General features: G+C 43.4%; 1 protein-coding gene across 1 annotated transcript; it reads left to right on the top strand.

Moving 5' to 3' along the window:
- Positions 1–1871: 1871 nt before the first annotated feature.
- NYX (nyctalopin) lies at positions 1872–18736 on the top strand. Its single transcript, XM_032475441.1, has 2 exons — positions 1872–2233; positions 15667–18736. The coding sequence occupies exons 1-2, from the start codon at positions 2050–2052 to the stop codon at positions 17073–17075; spliced, it is 1593 nt and encodes a 530-aa protein (XP_032331332.1). The 5' UTR covers positions 1872–2049; the 3' UTR covers positions 17076–18736.
- The last annotated feature ends 279 nt before the right edge of the window (positions 18737–19015 follow it).

Raw genomic sequence — 19015 nt, 5'->3', positions numbered from 1 at the left:
AGGGACCCCTCCTGGGCACCCGGTGACCTGTGCTCTCTCCCCTCAGGTAGGGATCCCACAGCTGGGTGGTTCTAAGCCACCAGGTGCGTGAAAGGCTGCAGGATGCTGGTCCTGCTGCTGCTGCATGGTGAGTTCTGAGGCCCCCTCCTTCCGTCCCCTATCAGAGAGCTGCCAGTGGGTGCAGGGGTTGGGAAGCTGGTAGAAGATGCTAGAAGATGCGTGGAAACCACAGGGCTTCTACCCAAGAAGCATGGGCTTCAGGTGGCTTCCATGAAAGCTGTACCTGGACACCAATTCTTTGATTAGGATTCACTGAGTGTGTGATAACGGGGGAGGGGATGGAGAATGAGAGAAAGCAGGTGATGGGGTTGTTTAAAAACAACTCCTGAGCCAAATATATGGAATAACCTCTTGGTGGTTTTCATATTCTAATTTCAGATATGAATTCATTGGTGTAATCACCAAAAACTACAGTGGTTTTTCTAATCACATTATTTTAAGCTCATATACTAAAGTTAAAATAACTTCTTAAAGAAATCATCTTCCTAGAGGAAGATGACACGAAAAATATTGTGTTGGAATTGTGTGATTATGATGTTTAGAAATTTTTTCCAAGCTTTTTTTTGTCCTATTGTTATATGGGTTTTAACAGAAGGAGAAGAAATTACAAATTTTTTTCCACACCTGAACAGCTCCAGCTGTTCCAACCTACCCAAGATAGCCCAAGGGGAAAAAAAATCCCTTGTTAAGTTCTGCAGTAAGCAATTCTTCACAAAGAATCGGTTTTTCTGACCCTCAGGTGAATGTAATTACTTGAGGTTCTAACTACCCATAACTCTCTCTGCAGTGCTGGTAGAGAAAATGTTCCCAGATAATTCTAAAAATGGTAGTAATCTTCAATGAAACATAAAAATAAATAGTCACTAAAAATGGTAGTAATAGAATACACTGAAGGGATCTCACGAGAGAGATAATTGCATATCTTTTGTCCTTGAGAAACTTACATTCTTTAATGGCAGACTCAATAAATAAATGAGAAAAAAAATTGGAACAAGGTGCAGGGAACAGTTTGATAAATAGGACATGATTTCCTAGCTAGGGGAGCCTCCAAAGGACAGAGGTTGACATTTATATAATTACAAACAGCCACCTCCTTGCTGTTTCTCCTACCTAGAAAGAATATGAAATTCGATTGAGTCATCGGGACAGAATGTTTGCTTCTAAGAGCTAATATTATTTTAAATATGTACCCAAAGCTCTCTCGTTCCTCACAGAATGCAGACAGTATTCCTAGCCTGCGTGCTGCAAAACAGGAACTGTCCCTGCTGCAGAAACCCGAAATACATCCAGACTTCTTGTGACAAGCTGGAGAGCTGAGCGGTGACATCATTTGCTAACAATAGATGCACTTAAAATTAATGACTGTCTCCACATCCCCTGGCGCTTTCATTTAAACGCACTCAGCAGCGCTGGTGATGTTACTCTGACTACAAGTCACAAGGATTCTGGACGACATGTTCCCGAGAAGCAGGCAGGGACAGGACTCTCCCTCTCCAGCTAGAGAAAAATGACTAAATCCGCCTGACAAAACAAGGTCATGGTGGAATCAGAAGTGGCTCATAGCTGGGTCAGGCAGAGGCAAAACGGAAACAGAAATTATCTCGACACGAGGGTCTCCTGGAAGGGCCTCTCCTCTCCCCTGACCCCCAGGATGACCCCATCAGGGTCTTCCAGCTGTCCACAGCACAATATCCCACTTTTTCATCTTGCTTTACAGGGTTCTTCGCCACCAGCTTGCTCTAAACCGTGAGTCTTTAAAAAGGGCCAGGGTTTGTGTTTTATTCACCTCGCTGTTTCTAGAGTCTTAAGAGTAAGATTTGCTTGTTAAATGGGGGAAGCTGTCCAGATGAGAGCCATTACAATATCTGATAAAGGTCTTGCATTAAAAAAATGTATTTTAAACCCTTCAAACCCAATAATAAGACAGCCCAATTTTTGAAAATCAGCAACAATTTTTGAATAGCTGTTTCATCAAGGAAGATATACAAAATGCTAATAAAGCATATGAGACGATGCTCAATATCAGTAGTCATTAGGGAAATGCAAGTCCAAACCACAATGAGAGGCCACTTCCCACCCACTAGGACAGCTAGAATCAAAAAGACAGTAGCAAGTGGTGGTGAGGATGTGGAGCAACTGGGAGCATGTCCACGGCTGTTGGGGATGCAAAATGGTATGGCCACTGTGGAGAACGGTTTGGTGGTTTCTTCTGTAGTTAACATATCCTTATCATATGAGCCAGCCATCCCACGCCTCGATAAATAAGAAATGAAAACACAGGTCCACAAAAAGACTTGCACCCAATTCCTTACATCAGCTTTAGTCACAATAGGTGAAAACTGGAAACAAGCCAAATGTCCAGCAGCAGGTGACTGAATACACAAATGATGGTACATCCGTACAATGGAACGCGGCTCAGCAGTTACAGGGAATCCCCAGCTGATACTCAGAATGACATCGATGAATCTCACTAACATAATGTTGACTGAAAGAACCATTTGATTTCATTTACATGAAGTTCTAGAACAGACAAGACTAATCTATAGTTCAGAAAGCGTATCAGTGGTTACCTGCAGCGGAGGATAGGGAGGGGGCTGCTGTCAAGGGGCCTGAGGAAAGTCTCTAGGTAGTAGGAACATTCTCAATTGTGACTGGGGTGGTGGTTACACGGGTGTATACGTTTGTTATACTTGCTGAACTACATACACTTAAAATGGATACATATTATTGTGAGTAAGTGATACCTGAATTGACCTGACTTAAAAGAAAAAAGGAAGGCTGTAAGGAGAGAGCAGCTGCCCCTCAAGGAGGACTAATCCCTCGTTATGGAGAGTCAGGCGCTGTTGGAGAGCTGGGCTGGATGTGTGTGAGATTCATCCATGTCATCACATAGATAAGTAGCTCATTCCTTTTTTTAAAATAATTTATTCCATTTATTTATTTCTTAAATAAGCAGTTTTCCTATATTTTTGTTATTTTGGTCATAGTTTCCATAAGTTAGCTTTATTTTTAATTGCATTTTTTTTAGTAACTTGATAATCAGCTTTATTTTGGGGGGGAGGTAACTAGGTTTATTTATTTACTTGTTTATTTTTTGAAGGCAGTACTGGGGATTGAACCCAGGACCTCGTGCATGCTGAGTGTTTGCTCTACCACTGAGCCATACCCTTCCCCAAAGCTCGTTCCTTTCGATGGCTGAGTAGTTTTCCCTCATCTGGGTGTATTGGTTTCTTTATCCATTCCCAAATTGTTGAGCATTTCAGTGGTTTCTATATGGCAATTATATTTAGGCCTGGAGGCCTTTCTGGGGACTTATGTCCTCCTCCTCAGATGGGACAGCTCTCCACCTCGAGATCCACAGGGCCCGCGAGGCCATCAGCAGACCACCCGTCCACACAGGAACTGGTTTCTCCATCCCCATGACTCACACTGGCCAGCAAAGCTGCAGCATGAATCCATGATCCTTTCTTTCCTGTCACAAAAGGTACCATCGCGATGTGAGAAGCAAGCTCGGGGGTCACTGTGAGGTCGGAGGGGATGGGGTGGTCTCCCCTACTACACTTTTGTTTCCCTCAGCCCATTTGGTCCTGAAAATCCAGCACTGGGGGTTGTTCTGAGGATGCAGTTGGGATAGCATTTGCCGGGAGTGGGAGGGAAATGGCTTCTAGAGCCAAAGTGGCTGAAGAGATTTTGCTGAAACCAGAAAATTGACCATATTTTCCCTTGCTATTTTGGTTTCATGAGGCACAAGTTCTTTGAAAACAATGAGAATGAAGAAACGCTTCAAAATCAGTCTGTGGTTGGAAATTCCATGAGTAACTGTTTTCCTAGCAAACCTCAAGGGGGAAAAGCACATATTCAAAAGCCAGGACCGACGAAGGAGAAATCCCTCAGCTGGTCTGCATTAAGACATCATTCTGCGGGCGTCTGAGCCTGGACCGTTGCCGCCTCCCTGTAGCTCGGGGGGCCGGCCTGTACCCTGGACCAGGACACAAAGGCAGGGACCCATTTCTGGTATTTGCCTCAATTCAGGGAAATCTTGTAACATTTTTTTTGTTTGAAGGAAAAGTCACATAACAAAAGATTAACCATTAACCATTTTAAAGTGTACAATTTGGCAGCATTTAGGACATTCACAGTGTTATGCAACCAACCCTCTATCCAGTTCCAAGACATTTCCATCACCCTGAAAGGAAACTTTGTGCCTTAATAGCAATCACTCCCCACTCTCTCCTCCCCTCAGCCTCTGACAACCACTAATCTACTTTCTGTCTCTATGGATTTTCCTGTTCTGGACATTTCACATAAATGGAATCCTATGACATGTGGCCTTGTGTGTCTGCCTGTTGTCACCTAGCATAGTGTTTTAGAGGATCATCCACCTGGCAGCAGGTGTCAGTACTTCATTCCTTTTTCTGGTAGATTAATATTCCACTGGGTGGCTATACTTTGCTTTTGTTTATCCGTTTATCTGTTGAGGGACATTTGCTGTTTCCGTCTTTGGGCTGTTGTGACTAGCGCTGTATGGATGTCCACGTACAAGTATTTGCTACAACACCCGTTCTCACCTAGGAGTGGAATTGCTGGGGCATATGGTAACTTTATGTTACACCTTGTAACATTTTATACCACACGGATGAATCCCACCTTTATAAAGTTGGTCCCTTAGAAACTTGGTTTTTGACTTGGGCTGTATATTGGAACTCCTTGTGAGATTTAACAGTATCAATGCCTGGTTCCACCCCCCTGAAGATTCTGATGTAACTGGCCTGATGAATTGTGAGTTGGTTAAAAGCTCCTTAGGTGATTCTAATGCACAGCCCAGGGAGAGAATCATTCTAGATTCTTCCTCACAGTCTACTTGTAGTAATAACTTCAACATTCTGACACTTGGTATCTTGCTTTCCACTCTGGGGCAGATTGTCACATGATCCTTGAAATACTGGTCCCTCATTGAGATTTAATCTTGTGACAGCAGTGGCTCATGGAACCTCCTGTTAGCTTGGCCCAGTTCTTTCACGGCTCTTTCAAGCATTACAAGTCGTCTGTTCCTCATAATTGTCCACTTGTTACAGATAAGGAAAGTGAGAAACAAAACAAAAAACAAAAAAACCAATGTGAGAGAGCAGGAATGAAAAGGCAGTGTCATCAGAGTTTATGAGAGATCAGAGTGAGAGGCCGTGCCCTCAGGATGAGTGTTTCCAGACTGAAGGCTCTGGAAAGCCCCACATGTGAATCCGGGAGCTGTGACAGAGGCAGGCTGAGCCAAGGCCAGTCCTGCTGAATTTCTCATCTTCCCCTCCCTACCTCAGACTGGGAATAAAAGCACTGAAGCCTTTTCAGATTTCCACATGGATCCTTCCCAGAAATACTAACGTGAGAAAAGAAATTGCTAAGCAACTGCCAATGAGTTTGACCTTCTCTTCTCACAAACTGTGATCTTTGTTTTAATTTGGTAAATGTTTTCTTGGCCAAGACATTCCCATGGAACTCAGCTCTGGAAAGCCAAGGAGATTTGTTTTTGGAATGATCACTTCTGATTCCAGGAGAGGCCACTTTTCATTCGGATTTGGAAAAATCAAGGATGGTGGCCTAAACACTTTGTGATTCCATTTTCTGTGTTTCCTGGCAATGAATGACAAGGAGCTTCCTTTTGGTTGAGGAACACTGCCTCCTCTTGAATTTGAGTCGTTTTCTCTTTCACGATGAAAGAATCCATGAGGTTCTTGGGGAAAGGGGGCGGGGCCAGAAGGAGGAGATGGTACTGGAGGGATTAAGGGAACCTGCCTTACTCAGCATGCTGCTCAGGAATCTCACTGCAAACCATAGAACCCCCTCCAGGTCATTCAAGACTAGAAGGAGTTTATTCAGGGATGCTAAGGTGTTCTCAAGCTTTCTGGCTGGAGGTCCACCACATGGGGCAATGCCTAAATAGTGGAGCAGTTTCAGCAAAGACCCCGCGATCATCACCCCTGGTGGACACACCTGGCAGTTCACCAGCATCGCGCTGGGTTCCAGAAATTCCACCACGGGAGCCAGGAAGCCAGATGCTCTCTGCCACCATCCTGGTCAGAAAATGGTTTCTGCCTGGAGCCTACTTCTTTTTTGTTTGTTTGGGTTATTTTGGTGTGTGGAGGATTAGGTTTGTTTGTTTGTTTGTTTATTTAATGGAGGTACTGGGGATTGATTGCTAAGCATGCACTCTACCACTGAGCTATACCCTCCCTGCCAGGAGCCTACTTCTGAAGCCAAGCCTGGCAGGATGTGTCTGAAGGACAAAGCTAGGTCATGTGCCTAGGCCCTAACTGCAAGGGAAGTTGGGAAAAGAACAATGTCTGGTTTCTATCTTGAGGAGGCAGGACTTATAATGTACGAAATTCCCTAAATGTAGAAAGAGTGTTTAAACGGTGCTGGGTAGCTAGAAAAGGTATCAAATGTCCACTACAATCAGAGGTGGTTTGGTTGCAAGAAACAGAAATCCACTCGGCCATGGCAGATGGTGTGAGTGGGTTTCTGAAATGGAAACAGGGAAATGTCACAGAAATAGCTATAGCATGGTCTTGTGGGAACCCAAGGGCTGGCCAGCAGCTTCCCACTCTCCCTGAGCTCCAGTTCTGTGATTCTCACGGCAGATCTAGTCCTCTCTCAGCACACCAGTTGCCTCACCTCGCCCTCAGCTCCTGCTCCCCCAGAACTGTGACCTGCACATGGCTTTGGTACAAACCCAAGCCCCGATGCTATACAGGTTGGTGTTCACACGATCTCAGCTGCTGTTCCATGTTCACAGGGAAGGAGTGAATCTGATCGGCTCTGCTTAGGTCAAATGTTCACCCGTGGTCCAAGCAGCTGTGGCTGGGAGGAGGTTGCAGAGACACATGGGGCTCTGAGTCGGGTATTTTTTCTTCCAGGCAGTGCTTGGCAACAGCTGCTGTCCAACCATGGAAAATGAGAGCCAGATGGGCCCTCAAAGGTCAGGAGGTGCAGGCTCTTCAGTTTACAGTTAAAGAAATGGAAGCTCAGAAAGGCTAAGTGTGTGGGGTGGAGGATAGTACAGTACAGTGGAAAGATAGAAATCAAAGATCGGTCTTGTTTAACCACTCCCAACCTCAGTTTCCTCTTTTGTGAGGAGAAGAGAATAGTACCTTGCAGGGTTGTCATATAAAATGAAATAATATATGTAGGAAGATTAGCCCTGAGCAAAAGCTTATTAAAAGTTGGTGTTACAAGAGCAAAAGAAACCCATAAACTATGATTAATTTGAGTAGCATTAGACATGCTTGTATCACCTGGATAACATATGGTACCACACTTCCCAGGCTGTCCTGGGCATCTTTGCTGTCTTTTGGGTGGAGTCCATCTGCAGGCCTTGCTCTGTTGAGCTCCCAGAGCCCCTCCCAGTAGCTCTGTTTTAGGACTGCATGTACATGTAATGGTATAGGACGTACTCTTTCCTGTCAAGTCTCTTTTGCTCAACATAATTTTTTTGCTGTGTCAGTAGTTTGTTCCTTTTTATTGCTGAGTGGTATTCTGCTGTATGAATATCTTGTAATTTATTTCTCTACTGTTGGGTAATTTCCTGTTTTTGTCTATTATGAATAAGCCACTATGAACATTCTTGTCTAGTCTTTATGTGGACATTTTTTTCCCCTTTCATTTCTCTTGGGTAAATACCTAGGAATGGAATTGCTGAGTCATAGTCATATGTTATCTTTAATGGATACTGCCAAAGTTTTCCAAAGTTATTGCACTATTTTCCACTCCCATCAACAATGTCCAGTTGTGCTACAGCCTCACCAGTATTTAGGGTTGTCAGCCATTCTGGTGTGTGCATAGGGAACTTCCATTTGTAGCTTTAATTTGCACTTCCTTAATGGCTAATGATGTAGAGCACCTTTTCATGTGCTTAATGGCTACTTAATATATTCTTTTTGTAAAGTGTTCACATTTTTACCCATTTCTATTTAGCTGTTTATCTTTTCATTATTCTTCATTCATAGGAATATGAAAGTATATTCTGTATACAAATCATACGCACACACATACTAATGGTACCTTTTTCTTAAACAGCTTTATTGAGGTATAATTGACATGTAACAAATTAAGTGTATTTAAAGTGTACCCTTGTGAAACCTCGTCAAGCTAATTGAGATAATGAACATATCCCATATCCATCACCCCTAAGATTCATGCCCCTTTCTAGTCCCTCCCTTCTGCCCTTCCTTGCCTCCCCACCCATCCCCAGGTAACCACGGGTCTTCCTGTTACTGTAGACGAATCTGTAGTTTCCAGAATGTTTTGTAAGTGGAATCATATAGTATGTACTCTTTTTTGTCTGGCTTCTTTTACTCAGCAGAATTATCTTAAGATTCATATATGTTGCATTTATCAATAGTCCATATCACTGAGTAGTATTCCATTGTATGTGTATATCATAATTTGTTTACCCATTCAACTTTTTTTTTTTAAATTGTAGTTGATTTACAATGTTGTTAGTTCCTGATGTACAGTATACTGATCATTCACACACAGACACATACATATATAAAATACATATTCTTTTTCATTATAGGTTATTATAAGCTATTGAATATAGTTCCCTGTGCTATACAGTAGGACCTTGTTGTTTATCTATTTTATATATAGTAGTTTGTATCTGCTAATACCAAACTCCTAATTTATCCCTCCCCACCCCTCTCCCCTTTGGTAGCCATAAGTTTGTTTTCTATGTTTGTGAATCTGTTTCTGTTTTGTAAATAAATTCATTTGTCTCATTTTTTTAGATTCCACATGTAAGTGATATCTGATATTTGTCTTTCTTTGACTTACTTCACTTTGTGTGATAATCTCTAGGTCTATCCATGTTGCTATAAGTGGTATTATTTCATTCATTTTTTATGGCTGAATAGTATTCCATTTGTGTGTGTGTGTGTGTGTGTGTGTGTGTGTGTGTGTGTATCACAACTTCTTTATCCAGTCATCGGTCAGTGGGCATTTAGGTTGCTTCTATGTCTTGGCTATTTTAAATAGTGCTGCTATAGAACACTGAGGTGCATGTAAGTTTTTGAATTAGAGTTTTCTCCAGATATATGCCCAGAAGTAGGATTGCTGGATCAAATGGTAACTCTATTTTTAGTTTTTAAAGGAATCTCCATACTGTTTTCCATAGTGGCAGCACCAAATTACATTCCCACTAGCAATATAGGAGGGTTCCCTTTTCTCCACACTCTCTCCAACATTTATCATTTGTGGACTTTTTAATGATGGCCATTCTGATTGGTGTGAGGTGATACCTAATTGTAGTTCTGATTTGTATTTGTCTGATAATTAGTGATACTGAACATCTTTTCATGTGCCTGTTGGCCATCTGTATGTCTTCATTGGAGAAATGTCTTTTTAGGTCTTCTGCCCATTTTTTGACTGGGTTGTCTGTCTGTTTGTTTTGTTTTTGAGTTATATGAACTGTTTGTATATTTTGGAAGTTAAGCCCTAGTCAGTTGTCAGTCACATCATTTGCAAATATTTTCTTCCAGTCCATAAGCTGTCTACCCATTCAATTCTTGATGGGTGTTTGTGTTGTTTCCAGTTTTAAGTTATTATTAATAAAGCTGCCATGAACATTCATGCCAAAGCCTTTTGTATGAACATGTACTTTTATTTCCTTAAGAGTAGAATGGATGGATCATGAGGCAGGTGTATGTTTAACTTTTAAAGAAACTGCTACATTGTTTCCAACGTGGTTGCACCATTTTACATTCCCACCAGCAGTGTATGAGAGTCCCAGTTGTTCCATATGCTCTCCAACACTTAGTATAGTCAGTGTTTCTAATTTTAGTCATTCTAATAGGTGGCTATTTTAATTTGCATTTCCCTAACAACTACTGTTATTGACTATCTTTTCACATGTTTATTTTCATCCCATATATCTTTTTGGGTAGTGTTTCTTCTAATACTTTGCGCATTTATTAATTGGGTGACTTATTTATAATTTATTGTTCAATATTATTCAATAATTTTATTTATAAAAATTATACTTATTAGGATATTATTATTTAATAAGTTATTTATAATTTATTGCCTGTTTTCTTACTATTGAGTTTTGAGGGTTCTTTATAAATTTTGAATACAATCATTTGTGGAAAATATATGGAGAAAATATACAGATATTTTCTCACAGTCCATGGCTTGTTTTTTCATTCTCTTATCAGGGTCTTTCAAAGAGCAGAAATTTAAAATTTTGATGAATCTAATTTATTAATTTTTTCTTTTATAGTTGGCGCTTTTTTTTTTGTCCTAAAAAATCTTTGCCTACCACTAGGTCACAAAGATATTCTCCTATGTTATCTTCAAGAAGCTTTATAGTATTAGCTCTTACATTTAGGTCTATGGTCCATCTAAAAGGAGTTTTTGTATATGATGTGAAGTAGGGGTTGAGATTCTTTATTTTCTAGGGATTGCAATATGCATCTTTAATTTATCATGGTCTATCCTGAATTAATCTTGTATGGCTTTGTATATAACTTAAGATCCTTATAAGAGTACAATTCAGTTTAATTCCTTTCTCATTCTTTATGCTATTGTTGTCATGTTTTTCATTTACATATGTTATAAACTCCACAATACATTGTTATTTTTGTTTTCAACAGTCATTTGTCTGTTAAGCAATTAAGGTGCGAAAAGAGTAGTCTTTTATACTTAGTGGCTTATTTGCTATTTCCATTGCTCTTCATTCCTTCCTGTAGATCTGATTTCCATCTATTGTCATTTTCCTTCAAGTTAAAGAATGTCTTCATTTCTTCTTGTGTAGAAGATCTGCTGGAGATGCATTTTCTCAGATTTTGTTAACCTAAAAGTATCTCTATTTTACTTCATTTCTGAAGATATTTCCATTGGATACAGAATTCGAGGTTGCCAGATTTTGCTTTTCTTCCAGCAGTTTAAAAGATAAAATTCTGTCATCTTATGGCCTCTATTGTTTCTAATAAGCAGTCAGTCATCATTTTTTAATTGATGTTTACTGTATGTAATGTGTCTTTTTTCTTTGGATGCCTTAAAGAATTTTCTACTTTGGTTTTCAGCATTTTGACTGTAATGTGCCCAGATGTGTGTGTGTGCACATGTGTGTGTGTGATATTAGTTGGGGTTTGCTGAGCTTTATGTTTTTAATCAAATTGTCTTCAATTATTTTTCTGCCATATGCTCTCTTTTCTCTCCTCTGGGACTCCAGATACATGCATGTTAGTCTAATTGCTTGATATTGTCTGACAGGTCATTGAAGCTCTGATCATACTTTTTCTAATCTTTTTTTCTCTCTGAGCTTCATTTTGGGTAATTTCTATTGACTTCTTTCAAATTCATGAATATTTATTCTGCTGTGTGTAGTCTGATGTTTTTCTTATTCAATTATGTTTTTAAAAATTTCAGATATAATATTTCAGTACTAAGACTTCTATTGGGTTCATTTTCAGAGTTTCTATGCCTCCTTTTTTTAATTTTTAATTGTTTTTAGTTTATTTTTGGGGGAGAGGGTTTAATTATTTTTTTAAAGTGAAAAATTTTATATTTAGATTTAGCCAGCTGGACTCAGCTTAGATGATCTCAATTTTGTGGGCAACATCCAAAACATCATAGTCAGGAGCCATATGCCTTCTCTCCATCAGGCCTGATCAGGGTGTTGACCTTAGCCACGTCAATGTCATAGAGCTTCTTCACAGCCTGTTCATACCTCCTTTTTTTAAAAAATTGATCCATGCCTGTTCTAAAATTCACATTCCCCATATCTTCATCCATTATATCCATCTCTTCCTGTAAGTTCCTTAACATATTTATAATGAATCCTTGTTTTGTAATTCCAACACCTGAGCTGTCTCTGTGTCTGCTTCTGTTAACTATCTTTTCCTCTTGAGAAATGTCACTTTGCTGCTTTGTCACATACCTAGTATTATTTGATTGTATAGCAGATATTGTAGATAGTGGTTATAGAAACTCTAGATTCTCTTATCTTCCTTTGAAGAGTGTTGAATTTCCTTCTGGCATTCGGTTAAACTAGTGGCAGATCACCTTGATACTTGGGAGGCTTGCTTTCAGTCTTTGTTAGGGAAGGCCTAGTTCGGTTTTGCCCTTCGCCCTGGGAAATGGTCTTTACTCCTAAGGTGTGGCCCTCTGGGGTTTCAATGTAAAGCTCAAGGTATTTTACAAGCCCTTCTAACTTCATAGACCTTGAACTCTTAATCTGTTTCCCATTGATGGGAAACTGCTGAAATCTCTGTTTAGTTCTTTTAGCCTTCCGTTGTTGGCTCCTTGGAGTCACCCTATACATATGACTATAGGATTCAAACAAGGATCTAAGGGAAGCCTGTGTGCCAATTTTGTGGCTCCTCATTTGTGGCTCCCTTTTTTTAAAATTGAAGTATAGTCAATTTACAATGTTGTGTGTGGCTCCCTCTTTTTCATGGTTTCCCTCCTCAATTTCCAGCCACTGTGGCCACTATACACTCTGACCTCTAACTTTTCTGCTCAGTAAGATTCTTGCTTTCTGCCTGAGCTCTACTCCCCATGTGTAGTATTGGCTTTAAAATGCCCTGAGAGGAAAAGACAGTTAAATGTGGTTCTCATCTAGATTCCTTTTCTTCATTTAAGGGTCGTATCTTCTCTGGTTACCTGTTTAGGTTTCTCTCTAGTGCCTTCAAATGATTTTTTTTTATTCAAGTATACTTGATTTACAATGTTGTGTTCAGATGATTTTTTCATTGAGGTACAGTCAGTTATAATGTGTCAATTTCTGATGGACAGTACAATGTCCCAGTCATGCATATATACATATATTTATTTTCATATTCTTTTTCATTAAAGGTTATTATAAGATATTGAATATAATTCTCTGTGCATATGATTTTTGAAAAATATTTTTCCAGAGTTTACACTAGCAATCACCAGGAGTGTTGGCCTGATAGAAGCTACTCTGCCATTATTGCAAGCAGAACTCACCCAAATATGTTATTTAAGAATTTTTTGTTTTGGTACCCTGTTTTTCTGGGTCACTACGTATGTACTTAGTCTTCATGTTGGGTAAAACAATACTGGAGTTTGGTTGTCTATTCTGAGAATTGCTTGATTTAACTTAAATTTCACTTAACAACCCAGTGAATTATTTATTGTTCCTAATGGCTATCAAAGTTTCAGAGGCTGGAAATAGGTCTCTAACAGTGACAACATCTTGAGTCTTTAAAGTTAAAAAAAAAACACTTTAATCTGTTTTGTGAAATAGGTAATACAGTCACATCACTCAAAATTAATAAGGTAAAAAGGATATATAATAAAAAGCTTCACCCTCACCTTTCTTGCATGTTTTTTTTTAAACTGGCAGCCAAAAATTTGATCTCTTGCATTATGCAAGCAAACTGGTTGTATCCTGTCTGTCATAATCCCATGAGTTCCTTGACAAAGTTTTCAAAATGAATGACATTCCCCAGCAGGGATTATTACAGAGGAAGGCATCAATTCCATTTAATTCTGCAAACATTTACTGAGCCATACAGTGTGCCTGGAACAGTATTAGCTATTGTAAAGTAGAAACATGAATCATGTGGTGGAGGGTGCACTTCTCTTAATTAGAAAGGAGAAGAGAGTAGAATGAAGGCCCATTTGTAAGGAAATCTGATGCCTCTTCTTGACCCAGTTGGAAGAGATAATAGAAAAAGGTTCAGCCTCTGTCCAGCTGACGCCTGGAGTTAGGGTTATATTCTTGGCGCTGTCTCTCTAACAGGGTGTTTCTCCCACCCAGCAGCTGCCCTCTTTACAGCCAAGCTCAGCACAGGGTCCAAGAACCTTGCTGGATGCTTGGTGTCTAGTTCACAGTTCTTAGGGAGAGGGAAAAGCTTTGTCTCTGGAACATCAGAACGTTGAACTAGCTACAGTTTACAACTGACACGTGGCTCAAAGAGCTGAGTGTCCTCCAGCCAAGTCTGAAAGGGCTGAATCACCTTCCTAGCAGCTGAAAAAACGTGTGTCCATAAGAGTTGGACTGAAAAGACAGTGGAAGCTGAGCATACCTACAGAGGCAGCAGCAAACTGAACTATACACTCCTCGTGTGGCCACACCTTGAGGTTCCCACAAGGACTTGGATAGGCAAGGCAAAGTAATGTGAACACAGTAGGAGGGGCTGCATAGTAGGCCCAGGTGTTTGCTAGGAATTTGGGAGTATTGCTGAGGAGAGGAAGAAATTGCGAATAGCAGTGGTCAGGTTTTACAGCTGGGTACCTTTGCTCCTCTGCAAGAATGTCAGATGGAGCACACTCCACCTGCCAGCTGTTCCTGGCCAGAAAATAAAACTTGTGCATCTTCCATGCTGTTTTTTTTCACTGGAACTCAAGATGGGGCTTGGGCCCTCTGGCTACCACAGAGAAGCAGGTCATGCCATTCTGCTTTCCTGCAGGTGGCAAGCCACCTGGAGGGCTTTGGAAATTTTTATTTGATCCTCCATTCAAATGCTCAGAACAAAAGTAACTTATAAGCACCAGCCCCTCCTGTGATGATGTAAAAAAAGCTCCAGAAAGCAAGGGCTGGTGAATGTAAATTAACCACAGTGTCCACAATTATTCTTTTGAGGTGTGTAAGAAGGTTGCTGGTAGTTTATTTAGTATGCTGTCCTTAGGGCTTAATTAGAGTGACTGTTAAGGAAAGAAAGATTGATAGGCTTTACTTTCATTCCCAACCTGTTTCCTAATTCTCCCTTCTTCATGAGGCTTAATTTACTAGGTGGGGATTTTCAGAAATTGAATTCTTAGGGTGGGAGGGACTAGAGCAGCACCAATAGAAATACAATGCAAGCCACAGACATTTAAATTCTTTAAGCAGCCCAATAAAAAAGGTAAAGAGAAACAACTGAATTGATTTTAATGTTTTCCCTAACCCAGTAATCTAAAATACCATTTCGACATGTAATCAATATATTATTGATGAGCTATTTTACCTTTTTTTGGTACTGTCTTTGGGATCTCGTGTGTATTTTACACTTACAGCACATTTCAATTTGCGCTAGCTACATTTCAAATGCTCAGTAGCCACATGTGGCTAGGGGCCACGATATTGGGCAGCACAGAACTAAACCATGGGCCACACTGATGCCCTCCAGGTCCCTTAACGCATGCAGACAACAAGCCCTCTAGGCTGCATTCTAGGAGAGCACAAGCGATGATACAGGCAGGAGAAGGGTATAGCTCAGCGGTAGAGCGCGTGCTCAGCATGCACAAGGTCCTGGGTTCAATTTCCAGGACCTGCAGTAAATAGAGAGAGGCAGGAGAGGGGTTAGGATGGGATCAAGTTCTGGGATTCCAGCTGAGTGTTGCTGATGAAGAAAACTGGAAAGCAAAGGGAAACTGGAAAGCAAAGGGGAGGGCGTGGTGGGTGGGGACACCCGAGTAAGGTCTCGGCGGCGGAAAGAGGCCCTTTTGGAGGGCAGGGTTCTGTGGGACGTCTGAGAACTTGGTGGACAGTCACATCCTGCCACTCGGACAGGGAGGAGTGGACTTGGGGCGACCCTCTGGCTGACAGTTGCTCCTGTTTTGTCTTTTCTTCCCCCTTCCCGGCCACCCTCCCACCCCCGCCAGCCGTGGTCCTCGGCCTGCCCAGCGCCCGGGCCGCCGAGGACGCCTGCACCAGCGCATGCCCGGCAGCCTGCGCCTGCAGCAGTGTGGAGCGCGGCTGCTCCGTGCGCTGCGACCGCGCGGGCCTCCTGCGGGTGCCGGCCGAGTTCCCGTGCGAGGCGGCCTCCATCGACCTGGACCGCAACGGCCTGCGCTTCCTGGGCGAGCGGGCCTTCGGCACGCTGCCGTCGCTGCGCCGCCTGTCGCTGCGCCACAACAACCTGTCCTTCATCACGCCCGGCGCCTTCAAGGGCCTTCCGCGCCTGGCCGAGCTGCGCCTGGCGCACAACGGCGACCTGCGCTACCTGCACGCGCGCACCTTCGCCGCGCTAGGCCGCCTGCGCCGCCTCGACCTGGCCGCCTGCCGCCTCTTCACCGTGCCCGAGCGCCTCCTGGCCGAGCTGCCCGCCCTGCGCGAGCTCGCCGCCTTCGACAACCTGTTCCGCCGTGTGCCGGGCGCGCTGCGCGGCCTGGCCAACCTGACGCATGCGCACCTGGAGCGCAGCCGTATCGAGGCCGTGGCCTCCAGCTCGCTGCTGGGCCTGCGCCGCCTGCGCTCGCTCAGCCTGCAGGCCAACCGCGTCCGCGCAGTGCACGGCGGCGCCTTCCGCGACTGCGGCGCCCTGGAGCACCTGCTGCTCAACGACAACCTGTTGGCCGTGCTGCCGGCCGATGCTTTCCGCGGCTTGCGCCGCCTGCGCACGCTCAACCTGGGCGGCAACGCGCTGGGCCTCGTGGCGCGCGCCTGGTTCGCGGACCTGGCCGAGCTTGAGCTGCTCTACCTGGACCGCAATAGCATCGCCTTCGTGGAGGAGGGCGCCTTCCAGAACCTCTCGGGCCTCCTGGCCCTGCATCTCAACGGCAACCGCCTCACCGTGCTCGCCTGGGCCGCCTTCCAGCCGGGTTTCTTCCTGGGCCGCCTCTTCCTCTTCCGCAACCCGTGGCGCTGTGACTGCCACCTGGAGTGGCTGCGGGACTGGATGGAGAGCTTCGGGCGCGCCGCCGACGTGCCGTGCGCCTCCCCGGGCTCTGTGGCCGGCCTGGACCTCCGCCAGGTGGCCTTTGGGCGCTCCTCCAACGGCCTCTGCGTGGACCCCGAGGAGCTGAACCTCACCGCATCCAGTCCAGGCCCGCCCCCAGAGCCAGCGGCCACCACAGTGAGCAGGTTCAGCAGCCTCCTCTCCAAGCTGCTAGCCCCGAGGGCCCCACTGGGGGAGGCCGTCAACACCACCGAGGGGCCGGGCAACACCTCGCTGTCTGACAGCCTTCCCTCCCGGGGTGTGGGACGCTCGGGCCGCAAGACCCCGTTTCTCCTGGGCTCTGGTCTTCTGCTCAGCCTGGCTCAGCACGTTTTTGTCCTTCAGATGGACTGACCCTTCTGTACTGGGGTGGCCCAGACTGCGACTGCCTTGGCTACGGTGGGGGCGGAAATGAGGAAGGGAGAGTTTAGTTAACTGGGCTTGAAGGTGTTTGGTGTGGGGGAGGGGAATAGGATGGGGACAGGGGGCGAACATTCCAGCCGAGAGGGGAAGGAACAGTTTGCCTCCGGAGATGGTCCTGGGAAATGCCATGTAAGAGAGGGGGGAGGCTATGGACTTTGCCCCTGTCACATGGGCATTAATTGGAAAAGAGAAGCAAGAATGAACATGCCCCCTCTGGTGAGAAGACTAGGGATTGGAAGTTTCTAGGGCTACAGGGCTCCACCCGTATCCTTCCACCCCCCACCCCACCCCCTTACTGGAAACTCGGCCTGCATGCCTGAATTAGAGTTAATCCATAGGCAAAGAAGTACTAAAAACTGTGCAAATTCTCCGGGGGGGCAACCATTAAATGCCCAGTCCCTTTTTTTTCTACTACAATCCTCATCCCTCTCCCCCAGGGGCCTGGGGATACCAGGGTCCAGAAAGTGGATAGGACAGGAGGCAAGTGTGATGGGAGAAGGACTTGGACCCACGGGGGTGGCAGTGGTTCCTGCCGTCTGAGATGTGTTAGGAGGCGTTTAAAACAAAGATTAATTTCATTTACTCCACAATTATTCCCAGGGGTGGCCTTAGCTGCAAAGGGACTTTAAGGCAGAATAGGGGAAAAAAAGAAGAGGAGTGTCTGTGGCCAAACAAATTTGTGAAATCCTAAGATTAAAAAAAAAAGTTAAACAGGTTTTTTTTCTGCAGGACTTTCCGGAGTCTTTTATACGCAAACATGGATTGTGACTTTCCCATGGAGGCCACAAAATCCTCTTTTCTTAGTGTTTTGTGGGAAGAGTGTCCGAAAGACACAGAGATGCTGTGTTAGCGGGGCAGGGAGTCTCTGGCTTGGAGAATCCCATTGGGTGTGGAAATTATTATGGGCTGCTTCGGGGCTGACTGACGGGCCAAGAGGAAAGGAGGCAGCCCGGGAAGAGGGGCTGAGAGATTTCCCGGGGTGAGAGGTGGCCAACTGTAAGCCCCCAGACCTGAATGCCAGAGCAGAGGCTCTTGTGTTCGCTAAGTAGGTGCTCAAGCTGTCCTCCACACAGGTGTAATGATGACTGCTTTTGTCAACATTCTGAAAGTCTCTAATCTTAAATGTCCTCTCTCTGTATTTGAAGAGGTGGGTTTTCAAAGCCTACATGGATTCAGGATGTGCTGAGCTGTCAGTTCTTTAAGGCTTCTGCTATGTCTCTAGGTAATACTAAGTATTAGAAATGCTGCAGAAAGCACCACTGAGGGCAGAAATGTTCAAATGGGTTGTGACCATTAGTGAGTCATCATCAACTCATTTAATGGGTCACAACCGGCATTTAAAAAAAACAAGATTGAACAGGAAGTCACAGAGCATCACATGTAATATAAGAGTAAGTATTCTTTTGTGAAACTTTTTATTTAATTTGTATGCATTTGTTCAGATTATGTGTGTTTCTGGATTGCTGCATCCAATTTATCTTTTATTGTGGCTTATTGTTTTAAAAGTTTGCAAGTCACTAATCTGGAACATGCATGATTTTTTCTAAACTTTTTTTTATTGAGTTATAGTCATTTTACAATGTTGTGTCAAATTCCAGTGTTGAGCAATGATTCTTTTTTTAATTGAGGTATAGTCAGTTTACAATGTTGTGTCTGGTGTACAGCACAGTTCTTCAGTCATACATAAATATATGTATATTCATTTTCATATTCTTTTTCACCATGAGCTACAAGATATTGAATATATTTCCCTGTGCTATACAGTATAAACTTGTTTATCTATTTTATATATACCAGTCAGTAATGCATGATTCTTTTTAAACTTTTTATTTTGAAAAATCTCAAATCTACAGAAAAGTTGCAAGAATAGT

This window comes from Camelus ferus, chromosome X (genome assembly GCF_009834535.1).
Source record: "Camelus ferus isolate YT-003-E chromosome X, BCGSAC_Cfer_1.0, whole genome shotgun sequence".
NCBI classification, from domain to species: domain Eukaryota; kingdom Metazoa; phylum Chordata; class Mammalia; order Artiodactyla; family Camelidae; genus Camelus; species Camelus ferus.
Note: the sequence above shows the minus strand (reverse complement) of the source record. Positions and strands in the feature narration are given on the sequence as shown.

Bases quoted from the DNA above. Each gene is read 5' to 3' on its own strand.
- NYX (XM_032475441.1), top strand. From the start codon at position 2,050: ATGCTAATAAAGCATATGAGACGATGCTCAATATCAGTAGTCATTAGG. The intron at 2,234-15,666 runs GTATGGCCACTG...CACCCCCGCCAG, and splicing joins GCTGTTGGGGATGCAAAATG to CCGTGGTCCTCGGCCTGCCC.